The 16837-nt window shown below is 44.2% G+C and overlaps 1 protein-coding gene across 1 annotated transcript; it reads right to left on the bottom strand.

Annotated features, from left to right (window-relative positions):
• Nucleotides 1-4778: 4778 nt before the first annotated feature.
• LOC137360593 (histone H2A-like) lies at nucleotides 4779-15850 on the bottom strand (the record flags this gene model as incomplete). The annotated part of the gene is made up of 3 exons (XM_068025985.1): nucleotides 4779-4950; nucleotides 9125-9255; nucleotides 15491-15850. Coding segments are annotated over 3 exons (663 nt in total), but the record flags the coding sequence as incomplete, so codon positions are not given.
• Nucleotides 15851-16837: the final 987 nt, after the last annotated feature.

The following is a 16837-nucleotide window of genomic DNA, read 5'->3' as shown; positions in this document are numbered from 1 at the left end:
CCTCATTGCAGCGAAATCATTTTGAAATTCTTTGAAAACAATGAGTGATTCTGGAGGAGTGATGTGGCTTTTCACTGAGGGCATGTGTCGACTGGGGAAATAACTAAGTGTAGAGCCTCGGGCACTGTTTGCACAGCCCGTTTAGAAAATCAAATCCACTGCACATCCTTGCTGCAAATGAAATGTCAAACTCGGGGATTCCAGTTTTATACCCGAACACAGCACAGATTTATTCCAGTCAGTTCTGAACAGCCTATCCCATCTCCCGTTTCCAGGTCACTGCTCTCTCTGTGAGGCGGTGGGTGGTTCTTGGAAGAGCCTTTGTTTTGTGTTTGTGGGAAAGGGGCTGGTTTCTCAGCCGCCGAATCCGCAGAGAGTGCGGCCCTGCCGTTTCAGAGCGTACACCACATCCATGGCAGTGACAGTCTTGCGCTTGGCGTGCTCAGTGTAGGTGACCGCATCCCTGAGCACATTCTCCAGGAAACCTTTCAACACCCCGCGAGTCTCCTCATAGATCAAACCCGAGATCCGCTTGACCCTGCCACGGCGAGCCAGGCGGAGGATTGCTGGTTTGGTGATGCCCTGGATATTATCACGAAGCACTGTGCGGTGCCGCTTTGCTCTGCCTTTGCCAGGTCCCTTGCATCCTTCACCTCTGCCAGACACTTTTTCCCAAAAGTATACTCCATTCATAAAAATCTGTTTAAAAAAAGCTTTACAAAACAGTCCAAAACAGCACCAAGTTGACATTCCAAAAGCGCAAAGGAAATCAGTTTTCTTCGAGACAGGAGTGAGTTGCCTCACAACCCTTCCATTCCATTTTACATGCCATGTACATTTTACAGCAGACCCATGTTGGTGTAGACAGCCAGAGGGGTTTCCCATGGGTCCAGCCCTTTAGTTCACTCTGGTGGGAAGACCTTACACAGTGTTCTTTCCCCATTGAGCCTTTGCAGCGGCCATGATCCACAACATGACTGATTACTGCTCCAACTCCATATTTTGAAGCTAGCTTCAGTTCACCATTTGTGTGGTAATGAATGTGTAGTGTGTCACTGATCGAGCTTCTCTTACATGCATCATTAGCATCTTGTGTTTTAGACCATTTCCATTTCACATCTTTCTTCAACAACTTATGTAGTGGAGCTAACACCATTGCATGCTCAGGCAGAAATTGTGAGTAGTATTGGACCATGCCGAGAAAAGATCTAAGCTCAGACACATCTTTTTGTCTTTGGGGCATTGACCATAGCCTCTACCTTCTCTTTCACTGGCTGGAGTTCTTTTCATTGATTTTCAGGCCAAGGTACACCACATGAAAAAACATGCTTCCAGTCTAACTTCAGCTTTCAAAGCCAGTCTTTCCCCATTATTATTGGTTTGTTGACATATCTCACTACCTTGTAGGGCAGAGGCTGGCATAGCAGTAATGTCACTGAACTGATAATCTCACGACTCAGACTAATGCCCTGGGGATATGGGTTTAAATCCCACCATGGCAGCTGGTGGAATTCAGATTCAATTCATTAATGAATAATATAAAATCTGAGTAGTGGTGCCATGCAACTATAATTGATTTTCATTAAAACCCATCTGGTTCACTCATACCCTTTACAGAAGGCAATCTGCTGTGCTTACCTGGTCTGGCCTGTATGTGATGCTGGCCCACAACAATGTGGTTTACTCTCACCTGTCCTCTGAAATGACCTAGCAAGCAATTCAGTTGTCAAGGGCAATTAGGATTGGGCAATAAATGCTGGCCTTGCCAGTGATGCCCGCCTCCCACGAAATAATGAATAAAAAACAGGTATCTTGAGGGGCCTGCCCTTATGTTGCACATTACACTCCATTTGCCAACACATTGCTAACACCTCACCAGAGTAGGTTTTCAATTGAGCTGTGCTCTCAGTTAGAGGTACATCACTGACTTTGCTCCCATACATTTCTCTATTCATGATGGAGCAATCCATGGTCGTAGCAATTTGCTGTTTATTTACCAACAACATTGTACAAAAGTCTGCGTCATTTGAGTGATTGCTAGTGGCATAAATGCTGTAAAGCCCTTGCTCCTCTTTGGTTAGGCACTCTGGATTCACTTCAAGATTGTGAACTCCACCCTTATAACATCACTGTTTTCCATTACCACTGGAATTAGTTCCCTTTCCTTCTTTGGCCTCTGCTTGACAATTAAAACATTTTGCATTTCTGTACTGACATGATTGTGCTGTGTGGTTGCCCTTATGGTGATAACAACACTAAACTGCTATCATTGGCACTCTTCTGGCTATGTCTGTCCACTTTAGACTTGGCTGAAGCACTTTAACAGTGGACAGAAGCCTGTACTAGTTACCAGCATGGGATAAAATTCCCTAACATTCTTTGATGCCATCTCCATGGAAACAGCAATCTTACACACGATCTCAAATGTAAGATTTTGTGTGTTTAGTAACTTCGATTGGATTCTTTTGTTCAGAAATCCACACACAAATATGTCTCAAAATGCATGGTCTAAGAATGTGCCAAAGTTGCAACGTAATAAAAATTCTTCAGTGCCACAATATACTCACCAACTGCTTCACTACTTTTCTGATTTCTGGTTCCAAATGTATAGCATTCTGCTATCTCTAGTGGCTTAGGATTGAAATGTTCCTCCAACTTGGTGATTTTGTTTTGACTGGCACATATTTTGCTTTGTTCAGAGCAGGAAGCTTTGTCAGCATGCCAGACACTTCCAGGCCAATTTCCAGAAGCAAAATTGTTTTCTTTTGCTCAGGAATTGCCTTATTCTGAGTCTTGACCGCCTCACCTACCAGTCCCAAAATATTCTTAACTCTAAGAACATGCCCATTCTTTCAATATAGGAACGGAATGTTGCTCAAACCCTCTCATTCGTTGCCAGCTTTCAGCTGTATCCCATGGGTACAGCCAAATTTCCTCAATGAGCACTAAGACCCTGCGGAATCCTATTCAACTCAGGAGACAGTCTGAGGCTCAGGCTGCCCACAACCCAGCTAAATTCTCCACTATCCGAGCAACTAAGTCACCAGGCTGATCTTGTTTACTGCAGTCCCTGCTGCTGTTTTCTGCCTATATTTACAGACTTTATCTTCCCCTAGTTGCCATTTTCTCTAATATTTTCAGGTGGGTCCAGCAGAGGAAATGGACACCAAATATGGCCAGTTCAAATAAGTGTTTATTCACGCCATTACATCATCACGTCATTACATTATTAGCATAATATACAAATACACTACATATGTGAATCACGTCCTGATCACTTTTACTAGATATGTGTCTGAATAAGTGGAAACCCCTCACAATCAACACTGTCACCTTTCAGTGTTTTGTGGAGAAATTTCACGGCGTGACTTATGTGATTCCCTCATTTAATGTGTTTGTACAAATTTCAGAAAAATATGGAGATGCAAATAACTTACGAGAAATCGTCTAAACATATCTTCATGTCTGGCACTCACTCGCAAAGAACTGCAAACTCACAGACTCAGAAAGAACCCGGAGATGGAAATCAATGTTCAGCACAGCTAGAAAGATCTGCACTAATCTATAGCTCAAAAAACTCAAACACTTTATTTTGACCCTTTGATTTAGTTGGTCGAAGCACCTCTTTAATGAACAGATCAATCCTGGATTCAAATCCCCTTTAAGCCTGACTGTAACTTGGTTTTCCAACTACTTTATTGAGCAGCACAATAAGACAGGACAGTAACAAAAGCAAAATACTGCAGATGCTGGAAATCTGAAATGAAAACAGAAAGTGCTGGAAATACTCAGCGGGTCTGGTGGCATCTGTGGACAGAGAAGCAGAGTTAACCTTTCAGGACTGTGACATTTTATCAGAACTGCTGAAATGTTAACTCTGCTCCTCTCTGCACAGATGCTACCAGACCTGCTGAATATTTCCAGAATAAAAACAGAAAGTGCTGGAAATATTCAGCAGGTCTGGTAGCATCTGTGCAGAGAGGAGCAGAGTTAACATTTCAGCAGTTCTGATAAAATGTCACAGTCCTGAAAGGTTAACGCTGCTTCTCTGTCCACAGATGCCACCAGACCCGCTGAGTATTTCCAGCACTTTCTGTTTTTATTTAAAACAGGACTCTATCTGTCTTTGCTGAGCGAAGGATTTCGGAATGGATGTTTGACGATTGTCCCTTCTTGCACAGAAATTCACTGCAAATACTATAAAGGTACCTCAGTCAACCACACCTCCTTTGAGAGAAATTTGTTCATCATTGCATTTGATCTGGAAACCACTCTTGACATTAATCTCACTGAATCAGAGTGTGACGGATTGTATCTGTCAGTGTGTTCATGTCACTATGTGCTGCTTTCTACTGAGTCTGGGACACGATGCAAGGTGGAGGATTTGTCCGAGTTTTGGATTATATTGTCAGTTGAGAATGATAAAAACTGAAAGGAAGCAAATAAGAAATCCTTGTCCCCAGATTTGAGAATCTGTCGATCTGCTTTGGGAAAGTGAATCAGAGCAGAATGAAGGGTGAACTGTCTGATTGCCCAGAAGTGGTGAAAACACAGCTCAGTCAGCACGTTCTAATAAATAGGAGATACTGGAACGGCTGGCTGTACTTCATGTTGATAAGTCATGAGGACTGGATGAGATGGAACCAAGACTGCTGAGAGCTGTAAGGGTGGAAATTGCCAGAATCTTCTGATTTTTATTTTTTGGATTGACAGCTGCCAGCCATTTGTTTGTCGCAGGACACAATAACGGACTAAAGTGAATCTGCACCGAGCAAATATTAACGTCCCACATCTGCAGGTTTCTTCCAAAACATCGGGAATTTCAGCCTCAATCCTCGGACCTTTGATGTCCTGTTCCACTGATATTTTGTCCCCTGATTAAAATTGATCCTGGGAAGTCTGTCCTCTGAGCGGCCTGGCACTCCGAGTTCCTCTGCAGACATCCGGTTGCTGTTGGTAGACCAAAAGAGTCCTAAAACCCGAGAAGAAACCTCTCCCAGAGCCCTCCTAGTGTGTCTCCATGAGTCCATGCAGCCACTACCTGTATAATGGATAGCAATGGTGAGGAGTATGAGTTATTTCAGTGCCTGCGTTTTGTGGAAATAGAGGATTAAAGATTTAAAATAATTAAAATCACTGAATAGATCCTCTGTGAGCAGGACTCAAACCAAACTGGGATAAGTCCAGTGGATTTCAATGTTGAAATCTTTAACCACTGGACCATGGCAGCTGAAATCACACCCCTTTTATACAGACCGAGAATCATCCTACACTGATCCACTTCTGTTCATTTTTGTGTCTAGTTTTAGTTTAGAGATACAGCACTGAAACAGGCCCTTCGGCCCACCGATTCTGTGCCGACCATCAACCAACCATTTATACTAATCCTACACGAATCCCACATTCCAATAACATCCCCACCGGTCCCTTTATATTTCCCTACCACCTACCTATACTAGGGGCAATTTATGATGGCCAAGTAACCTATCAACCTGCAAGTCTTTGGCATGTGGGAGGAAACCGGAGCACCCGGAGGAAACCCACGCAGACACAGGGAGAACTTGCAAACTCCGCACAGGCAGTACCCAGAATCGAACCCGGGTCGCTGGAGCTGTGAGGCTGCAGTGCTAACCACTGCGCAACTGTGCCTGGGACAAAAAAGTTCTGTGTAGCTGTCAATCAAAAAATGGTTGGAAGGAACTTCATTTATTCAAATACCAGCAGCCGCCAGTTGTCAATCAACTCAATCCCTTCAGCAATAGAGAGGGAGAAAGAGAGAGACTGTTAGAGAACTTCCTGCATTCAGTCCTGACCCTGTCACACTCAGCAGCTTCTCACCCAGACCCCACTCTCATCAACACTGAACATTGTTACTGAGACCCTTCAAATACTGTTTATAAAATGAATAAAGGTTCAAAGTTTATGACAGCTGGATTGAATGGAACCAAGTTTAATAAACTTTTCACTCTGACTTGATAACCACATTAGACAGTCCTTCAATTGGTAGCAAAGTTATCAGCTGTAAGAATGTTTTTACTGAGTTGAATAATTTCTGTGTGAGGAATGTTCCAGCATCATAAATGAATCCATTTGCAAATTGTTGATGGACAGTGAGTGGTTTTATTGAAGAGGGTTTAAAGGAGGATGAGAGAATCGTGTGTGACAATGAAGTGGAATCAATGCAAGTAAAAACTGGAATGAAGGGGGTGGGGATCTCCTGGTCACATGGACTGATTGCAGAATTTTATAAAGATTTCTTTCATAGAGATTTTAACTCCATTTTATTTTTGTTATTTTTTTTCATGGGATGTAAGCATCGCTGGCAAGACCATCATTTATTGCCCATCCCTAATTGCCCTGGTTTTGGTGAGCTGCCTACTTGAACCACTGCAGTCCATATGTTATAGGTACACACACAGTGCTATTAGGGAGGGAGTTCCAGGATTTTGATATGCCCTAGGGAAGGGACGGCATAATAGTTCCAAGTCAGGATGTGGATTGGAGGGGAGGTTGCTGATTGTAGTGTTCCCATGTGTCTGCTGCTCTTGTCCTTCTAAGGAATCAGGGGGATATCTCTCCGCTGGTTAGAGTCATACCTAGCAAAAAGGAAGATGGTTGTGGTTGTTGGAGGTCAATTATCTGAGCTCCAGGAGATCACTGCAGGAGTTCCTCAGGGTAGTGTCCTAGGCCCAACCATCTTCAGCTGCTTCATCAATAATCTTCTTCAATCATAAGGTCAGAAGTGGGGATTTTCGCTGATAATTGCACAGTGTTCAGCACCATTCGTGACTCCTCAGATACTGAAGCAGTCTGTGTAGAAATGCAACAAGTGCTCGACAGTATCCAGGACTTATCCAATGACCACCTTCAACAAGAGAGAATCTAAGCATCTCCCTTGACATTCAATGGCATTACCATTGCCGAATCCCCCACTATCAACATCCTAGGCCCTACCATTGACCAGAAATTGAACTGGAGTAGCCACAAAATACTGTGGCTACAAGAGCAGGTCACAGGCTAGTAATCCTGCAATGATTAAGTCTCCTCCTGACTCCCCAAAGCCTGTCCACCATCTACAAGGCACAAGTCAGGAACGTGATGAAACACTCTCCACTTGTCTGGATGGATGCAGCTCCAAGAACACGCAAGAAGCTTGATACCATGCAGGACAAAGCAGCCCACTTGATTGGCGCCCCATCCACAAACATTCACACCCTCCACCAGCGCGCACAGTGGCAGCAGTGTGCACCATCTACAAGATGCACTGCAGCAACACACCGAGGCTCCTTAGACAGCACTTTCCAAACCCACAACCGATACCAATTAGAAGTACAAGGGCAGCAAATGCATGGGAACACCACCACCAGCAAGTTCCCCTCCAAGTCACACACTATCCTGATGTGGAACTATATTGTCGTTCCTTCACTGTCACTGGGTCAAAGCCCTGGAACTCCCTTCCTAACGGCATTGTGTGTGTACCTACCTCACATGGACTGCAGCGGTTCAAGAAGGTAACTCACCACCACCTTCTCCAGGGCAATTAGGGATGGGCAATAAATGCTGGCCTAGCCAGCAACACCCACATCCCATGAATGATTTTTTAAAAATGGTGGTCGAGTTCACGTGTTTGGAAGGTGCTGTCAAGGATTGTAGTAAACACTGGTGCCACTGTGCACCAGTGGTGGAAGGAGTGAATATTTAAGAAGTGGACGGGGTGTTGATCAAGTGAGCTACTTTGTCCTGGATGGGGTCGAGCTTCCAGAGTGAAGTTAGAGCTGAACTCAGCTAGGCAAGTGGAGAGTATTCTATTACACACCTCACTTGTGCCATGTAGATGGTGGACAGGGTTTGGTGAATCAGGAGCTGTGTTACTCAGAGAATAACATAAAAGGTGTTGCCATGGTTACCCACATGGGTCCTAGTTATGCCTGTCTTTTTGTGGTGTATGTCAAACATTCCTTTTTCCTGTCCTACTCAGGGCCCCACCCCCCAGCTCTTTTTCCGGTAGAATGATGACTGTGTCAGTGTCATTTCCTGCTCCCGCCCGGAACTGGAAAACTTCATCAACTTTGTTTCCGATTTCCACCCTTCCCTCACCTTCACATGATCTATCTCCGACACTTCCCTTCCCTTTGTGACTTCTCTGTCTCCATCTCTGAATTTAAGGCTGTCCGCTAATATTCTTTCTAAGCCCACCGACTCCCACAGTTACCTTGACTACACTTTCTCACACCCTGCTTCCTGTAAGGACTCCATTCCATTCTCCCAGTTTCCCCATCTCTGACACATCATTTCTGATGATGCAACCTTCGACAACAGCAGTTCTGATATGTCTTCCTTTTTCCTCAGCCGAGGATTCCCCCACACTGTGGTTGACAGGGCCCTCAACCGTGTCTGACCCATTTCCTGCACTTCTGCCCTCATCCCTTCCCCTCCCTCCCAGAACTGCAACCAAGTTCCACCCGACCTGCCTGCACATCCAAAGGATCATCCTCCACTATTTCTGCCACCTCCAGCATGATGCCATTATCAAACACATCTTCCCCTCCACTGCCCTGTCAGCATTCCCCTTCCCATGGCCTCTTCCCATATAATCGCAGGAGGCATAGATCCTGCCCTTTTACCTCATCTCTCCTCACCATCCAAGGCCCCAAGCACTCCTTCCAGGTGAAGCAGCGATTTACTTGTACTTCTTTCAATTTAGTCTTCTGCATTCGCTGCTCACAATGCGGCACCTCTACATTGGGGAGACCAAACGTAGATTGGGTGACTGCTTTGCGGAACATCTCCGGACAATCTGTAAGCATGAACCCAAGCTTCAGGTTGCTTGCCACTTCACTTCACCACACTGTTCTCATACCCACATTTCTGTCCTCGGTCTGCTGCAGTGTTCCAGTGAAGCAAGCTCCAGGAACAGAACCTCATTTTCTGATTAGACACTCAAAAGCCTTCCGGACTGAACATTAAGTAAAATAATTTCAGAGCATGGCTGGATCTTTTTTATTATTTTATTTTATTTTGATTGATAATTTTTTGTTACCATGTTCCTGCCTGAATCTTGGTTTTTCAAGTTTGTGCTTTTGGAGAGAGCTGTTCATTATTCTGTCATTAACACTGTCTGTACACTAATGTTTTGCCCTTCACTGCACCATTAGCACTCTCCCTTTGTCTTTGCTGCATGACCTGCTTGTCAGTTAATCTCTCCTGCCCTAACACTTTTTGTTGAATTCCAAGATATATTTTATTCATAAAAATCTGTAAAAAATACATTACAAAAATACAAACAATGCAAAGCAGATCAGTTTCCTTCAATACTGGAGTGAATTGCCTCACCACCCTTCCATTTCATTTTACATTTTATAGCAAACAAAAATTTTCCGGATACAGTTCAAGGGGTTTTCCATGGATCCAGCCCCTCCGTTCAGCTTGGTGGGGGGACCTTACACATTGGTCTTTCCCCATTGAGTCTTTGCTGCGGCTGCCCCAAGCTTTAGTGCGTTCCTCAGCACGTAGTCCTGGACCTTGGAATGTGCCAGTCTGCAACATTCGGTGGTGGACAACTCTTTGCGCTGGAAGACCAGCAAGTTTTGTGCAGACCAAAGGGCGTCTTTTACCAAATTGACAGTCTTCCAGCAGCAGCTGATGTTTATCTCGGTGCGCGTCTCTGGGAACAGCCCGTAGAGCACAGACTCTTGTGTTACAGAGCTGCTTGGGATGAATCTCAACAAAATCCACTGCATCTCTTTCCACACCTGCTTTGCAAAGACACATTCCAGGAGGAGGTGGGCAACCGTCTCCTGCCTGAACACACACCTTCCCTTTTGTTCTCTTCCCCACCTCCACCTACCCTCCCCACCCCTCCGCCATCCCCACTTCACTTCCTTAAAACTTATTACATTGAGTGTGGAACAAATTCCATCAATCATTTGTACTGTATGAGATTAAGTTTGTCACACTTTCTGGTACATTATATGACAGCAAATTTAATTCTAAATCTATCTGTGGTACTGTGTCTGAGTGTGAGATTATTTGAGTGTCAGTCTATGGAACTAAATGTGATTGTGTGATTCATTCTGTCTGTCAATCATGAGTATTGTATGTGAATGTGTGGCAGCTTCTGTATCTATCTGCTACTGTGGGTGAATGTGGATATTATTCTGTATCTGTCAGTGTCTGGAACTAAATGTGAGTGTGAGATTCATTCTGTATGCACCAGTCTTACAGTCAGAATGTGATTGTTTGATTCATTCTCTATGTGTCAGTCTAAGGTATTATGTATGTGTGTGGTTTTAATTAAGTGTCTGTCACTTTATGTGAGCTTGGGTCTCATTGTATATTTGTCAGTCTCTGGTTCTTTCTGTGAGAGTGAGATTAATTCTCTATCTGCTGGTCTCTGAAATTAATAGATTTTGTGACTCACTATGTGTCTGTCAGTCTCTGCTAGTGTATGTGAGTGATATCTGTTATGCATATATTATTTTCTGGTACTGGAAGTGAATGTTGGATTTATTCTTTAGCTGTTAGTCTCTGGTACAACGTATGAGTGTGGGTCCCATTCAGTATTAGTCAATTTCTGGTACAGTCTGCATGTGCACATCCAGAGCTCATTCTGCATTTGGCAGTCTCTGGTACTTAATGTGTGTTACAATTCATTTTTTATGTGTCTGTTTCTGGGACAGTCAGTTAAAGTGGAATTAATTTTGTATCTCTCAGCTACTGGTATTGTCTACAAGTGTGTTACATTCTGTATCTATGAGACTCTGGTGCAGGATTCCTCTGTTCCAGTACTTAATATGTATTTCAGGGATGGTATTGAGAACTATTTGTTTAACGCCATAATGTATCACAATTTGCCTCATTTTAACTGTGTGTTTTATTGAGTTGTGGTATGAGAGTTTTAGGAACATAGGAGCAGGACACCCAGCATGCTCTGCCATTCAATAGGATCAGGACTGATCATCCACTTCAATGCCTTTTTTCCCACACTATCCTCATATCCCCTTATGTCATTTGTATTTACAAATCTGTCAATCTCTGCTTTAAACATACTCAATGACTGAGCTTCCACAGTTCTCTGGGGTAAAGAATTCCTAATGTTTAACAACCCTCTGAGTAAAGAAATTTCTCCTCATCTCTGTTTGTTTTGGACGAGTATTTAGTCTGTAACTCTGAACACATTTGTGAATGATGACATATATTTCAAACTCACAAATGGTGTGCTCAGTATAATTAGAATCATTGAATTGATACTCTATCTTTCATTACAGCTCTGACAGAGATTATTGGATTGGTATGTAATGTGTAGTGCAGTCTGCACTAATTGGCATAATACTGTAACTTTCCTTTTGATACTGTATGAGATGTTTGTACTACATTGTAATCTGTCTCTCAGTCTGCACTCTGGTCTACATTCTTAGGATTCATTCTGTACCTTTCCATCAGCTGCTCTACCTCATATTTAATTTGTAGCTTAGGCTGCACTTTTGTGAGATTGATCCGGTGCCTTTCAATCTGATAGTGTGTGTGATTTTGAACTGAGATCAATGGACCTACCTTTCAGCAGTACTGAGTTGGGCTGAATTGGAAACAACTTCTGCCTCTCCGGCATTGTTTGATTGTCTGCTGGGAGAGTGGAGTGTGGTGGTGCGTGGGGGGAGGGTTGCGTGGGGAGGGGGGAGCGTAATGCAGTATCTTACACATTCAATGTCTCTTGATCATCTCCATTGACAACCCCATCTGGCTAATTGAATCAGGGAGCACTCCCACTGTCTTGTTTAGTCTTTTAGAATGCAAATGTGCAGCCATATTTTCAGCCATTGTTGTGGTCTTTTTAAACAAGGTATTTGAAGTCCATAACAGTTCATACGACAAAATTAATATGTCTCATTTTTGACAGGTGTGGTTTTCGGCATAACATGAATGTAATATTTCAATTAATAATCATTATGACCAACCACAAAGGATGATCAGTAATACAAAGAGTGTCAGTGTCTGATTCCACTGCAGCACTCAGCTTCTGCTGATCAGGTTTTCTTTGGTAGTTTTACAACAAGTTAGTGACATCCAGGAACAACCCAACATCTGCACTGCTCCATGAATGGGAATACCTGCTGGAGCAGGGATGTATGCATAAGTCAGGATTTTATTTCCACCTGGCAATATTATGTAAGAACATAATAACTAGGAGCAGGATTAGGCCATTCCACCAATTGAGCCTGCTCCACCATTCAATAAAATCATGGCAGATCTAATCATGGCCTCAACTTCACTATCCTGCCTGCCCCTATAACCCTTCATTCCCTTGTAGATCAAAAGTCAGTCTAACTCAGCCTTAAATATATTCAATGACCAGTCTCCACCATCCTCTTGGGTAGAGAATTCCAAAGAATAGCAGCCCTTTGAGAGAAGATATTCCTCCTCAACTACATCGAAAATGAGACCCCTTATTTTGAAACTGTTCCCCCGAGTTCTTGATTCCCTCATGAGGGGAAACATCATCTCAGTAAATACCCTGTCAAGCCCCCTCAGAATATTATGTATTTCAATAAGATTGACTCTCATTCTTCTAAACTCCAATGAGTGCACCACAACCAGGTCAACCTTTCCACATAACACAACACCTTCATCCCAGAAATCAACCTAGTGGTTCTTGCCTGAACGACCTCCAATGCAAATATATCTCTCCATAAATAAGGAGACCAAAACTGCATGCAACACTCAAGGTGTGGTCGAACCAACAACTTGCACATTTCTACCCCATCCCCCTTGGAATAAAGGCCAACATTCCATTTGCCTTCCTAATTACTTGCTGTACTTTCATGCTAACATTTTGTGATTCATATACAAGGATCCCCTGATTCTCTGTACCACAGCATTCTGCAGTCTCTCTCTATTTAAATAATATTCTGCTTTTCTTCACATCATACCAAAGTGGATAACCTCACATTTTCCCACATTATACTTCATTGCCAAATTTTTGTCCACACACTTAACCTGCCTTTATCCCTTTGCAAACTCTTTGTGGCCTCCTCACAACTTTCCCACCTATATTTGTATCACCAGCAAATTTGGTTACAATACACTCGATCCCTTCATCTAAGCCAGTAATTATAGATTGTAAGTGGTTGAGACCCCAACACCGATCCCTGTGGCACACCATTAGTTAGTTTGCCAAACTGAAAAATGACCCATTGAACCCAATTCCCTGTTTCTTGTTAGGTAGCCAATCCTCTATCCATGCTAATATATTACACCTGAACACCATGAGCTCTTATCTTGTGTCTTTTACATGGCACTTTATCGAACACCTTTTAAACTCCAAATAAACAACATCTACTGATATAAAAACAGGAAATGCTGGAAATACTCAGCAGGTCTGGCAGCATCTGTGGAGAGAGAAGCAGAGTTAACGTTTCGGGTCAGTGACACGTCTTTGGAACTGGCAAATATTAGAAATGTCAAAGGTTCTAAGCAAGTAAAGCGGGGGTGGGGCAAGAGATAAGAAAGGAGAAGGTGTAGATAGGACAAGGTCACAGAGAATAACTGACCAGAAGGTCATGGAGCAAAGGCAAACAATATGTTAATGATGTGTTGAAAGCCAAAGCATTATTACAGATAGGGTGTTAACGGACTGAAAATTGAATAGCAGCAAGTACAGACATAAAAAAAAAACAGTGGGTAAGCCAATTGAACAGACTAAGATGAAATAAAATAAACATACAAAAAAATGTAAAAAGAAAAAATAACTAAAAATGAAAGTAAAATGGGGGGCTGTCATGCAATGAAATTATTGAACTCAATGTTCAGTCCGGCAGGCTGTAGTGTGCCTAATTGGTAAATGAGATGCTGTTCCTCGAGCTTTCGTTGATGTTCACCGGAACACTGCAGCAAGCCCATGATAGAGATGTGAGCATGAGAGCAAGGGGGAGTGTTGAAATGGCAAGTGACCGGAAGCTCAGGGTCCTGCTTGCGGACTGAGCGGAGGTGTTTCGCAAAGCGGTCATCCAGTCTGCGTTTGGTCTCCTCAATGTAGAGGAGACCACATTGTGAGCAGCAAATACAGTATACTACGTTGAAAGAAGTACAAATAAGTTGCTGCTTAACCTGAAAGGAGTGTTTGGGGCCTGGAATAGTGAGGAGAGAGGAGGTAAATGGGCAGGTATTACACCTCCTGCGATTGCAGAGGAAGGTGCCATGGGAAGGGGACGAGGTGGTGGGGGTAATGGAGGAGTGGACCAGGGTGTGGCGGAGGGAAAGATCCCTTCAGAATGCTGACAGGGGAAGGGAGGGGAAGATGCGTTCGGTAGTGGCATCATGCTGGAGGTGGCGGAAATGGCGGAGGATGATCCTTTGGATATGGAGGCTGATGGGGTGGAAAGTGAGGACAAGGGGAACCCTGTCACGGTTCTGGGAGGAAGGGGAAGGGGTGAGGATAGAGGTGCGGGAAATGGGCCCGACACGGTTGAGGGCACTGTCAACCACGGTGGGGGGGATCCTCTGTTGAGGAAAAAGGAAGACATATCAGAAGTGCTGTCATGGAAGGTAGCATCATCAGAGCAGATCACTACATCTACTGGTTCCCCTTCATATACCCTGCTTGTTACATCCTCAAAAATAATTTTGTCAAATATGATTTCTTTTTCATAAATCCATGTTGACTCTGCATGATTGTACATTAATTTTCTGAATGTTCTGCTACCACTTACTTAATCATGGATTTCAGCATTTTCCCAATGACAGACATTAGGCTAGCAGGCCTATCATTACCTGCTTTTTGAATAGGGGTTTCACATTTGCGGTTTTAATATCCACTGGGACTGTTCCAGAATCTCGGGAATTTAAGATTACAACCAATGCATCCACTGTAGCCATTTCTTTTAAACTCTAGGATGCAGGCCATCAGGTCCAGGGGATCTGTCAGTCTTTAGTCCCATTAGTTTTCCAACTACATTTTTTCTAGCGATAGGGATTGTTTCAAGTTCCTTCTCTTACTCTGCACTCACTCTGTTCCATGAGCAGATTCTCAGTGAGAAGCGGCGCTCAGATCACCGGAGGAAAAAAAGAACAGAATTCAAACTGTCTAAATGAAAAACAGACCAAAATTGACCCAGATACTGTCATTATTAAATTAATTAATCAGCGCCAAACCACTTATCATTAATGCACCAGGAGGGTCTCCGAATTTATGAAATTGAAGGTGGCAGCATTTATTAAATTGTTGATGGACACCCTGTAGTTCAGTTCTTCATTTAACTGGGGGTGGGTGGGTACAGGGGGATGTGTGAGGAGAGAAACAGAGCGCAATCCAGAGAGGGAACGGAAAACACACCTGGACAGATGTGAAACAGGTCAATCCACTGTTACAATAACTCCATCACTGACTCCCTCCTGACAGTAACCAGCCCTTTCACAGAGACTGTCGGTGGCTCTGAAAAGAGCCTTTGGGTTATTGGATGACATTTTGGCCGCTTTACTTTTTCTGGGAGCTCTGAGCGCTGGTTTTCTTGGGCAGCAGCACGGCCTGGATATTAGGCAGCACCCCGCCCTGAGCGATGGTCACTCCTCCCAGAAGCTTGTTGAGCTCCTCGTCATTGCGGACCGCCAGCTGCAGGTGTCTGGGGATGATGCGGCTCTTCTTGTTGTCCCGGGCCGCATTACCGGCCAGCTCGCCGATTTCAGCGGTCAGATACTCGAGCACAGCAGCCAGATAGACCGGGGCTCCGGCACCCACACGCTCAGCATAGTTACCCTTTCTCAGGAGCCTGTGAACACGACCCACCGGGAACTGCATTCCAGCCTGGGAGGAGCGAGACTTGGCCTTGGCCCGAGCTTTCCCGCTGGTCTTTCCTCTTCCAGACTTTTTTTTTTATTTCCAAAATATACTTTATTCATCAAAATCTGGAAAAAAAATACATTACCGGACAGTTTCAAACAGCATCAAGTCAAAAAATACAAACAGTGCAAAGGAGGTCAGTTTCCTTCAATAAAGGAGTGAGTTGCCTCACAACCATTTCATTTGTCATGCCAGATACATTTTCACATTTTATAGCACACAAATATTTTCCAGATAAAGTTCGAGGGGTTTTCCATGGATCCAGCCCCTCCATTCAGCTTGATGAGGGGAACTTACACAGTGGTCTTTCCCCATTGAGCCTTTGCTGCGGCTGCCCCAAGCTTTAGTGCGTCCCTCAGCACATAGTCCTGGACCATGGAATGTGCCAGTCTGCAACATTCGGTCATGGACAACACTTTGTGCTGGAAGACCAGCAAGTTTCGGGCAGACCAAAGGGCGTCTTTCACCGAATTGATAGTCCTCCAGCAGTAGTTGATGTTTATCTCGGTGTGCGTCCCTGGGAACAGCCCATAGAGCACAGATTCCTGTGTTGCAGAGCTGCTTGGGATGAACCTCGACAAAAACCACTGCATCTCTCTCCACACCTGCTTTGCAAAGACACATTCCAGAAGGAGGTGGGCAACCGTCTCTTTCTCACCACAGCCACCTCGAGGGCATTGTGCGGAGGGGGTGAGACTTCAGGCGTGCAGGAAGGATCTGACGGGGAGGGCTCTTCTCACCACGAGCCAAGCTACATCTTGGTGCTTGTTTGAAAGTTCTGGTGATGAGGCATTCTGCCAAATGATTTTGGCGGTCTGCTCGGGGAACCATCCGACCGGATCCACCATCTACGTTTCCCGTAGGGCCTTGAGGACATTCCGTGCAGACCACTGCCTGATGGATTGGTGGTCAAAGGTGTTTTCCGCAGAAACCTTCCCACGCAGGATAGGTGGTACGGCACGGTCCAACTGGATGGTGCGTTCCGCGGCAATGTGACCAGGTCCA

This window comes from Heterodontus francisci, unplaced genomic scaffold, assembly GCF_036365525.1.
Source record: "Heterodontus francisci isolate sHetFra1 unplaced genomic scaffold, sHetFra1.hap1 HAP1_SCAFFOLD_59, whole genome shotgun sequence".
Lineage (NCBI taxonomy): Eukaryota > Metazoa > Chordata > Chondrichthyes > Heterodontiformes > Heterodontidae > Heterodontus > Heterodontus francisci.
This window is presented reverse-complemented; position numbering and strand designations above follow the sequence as displayed.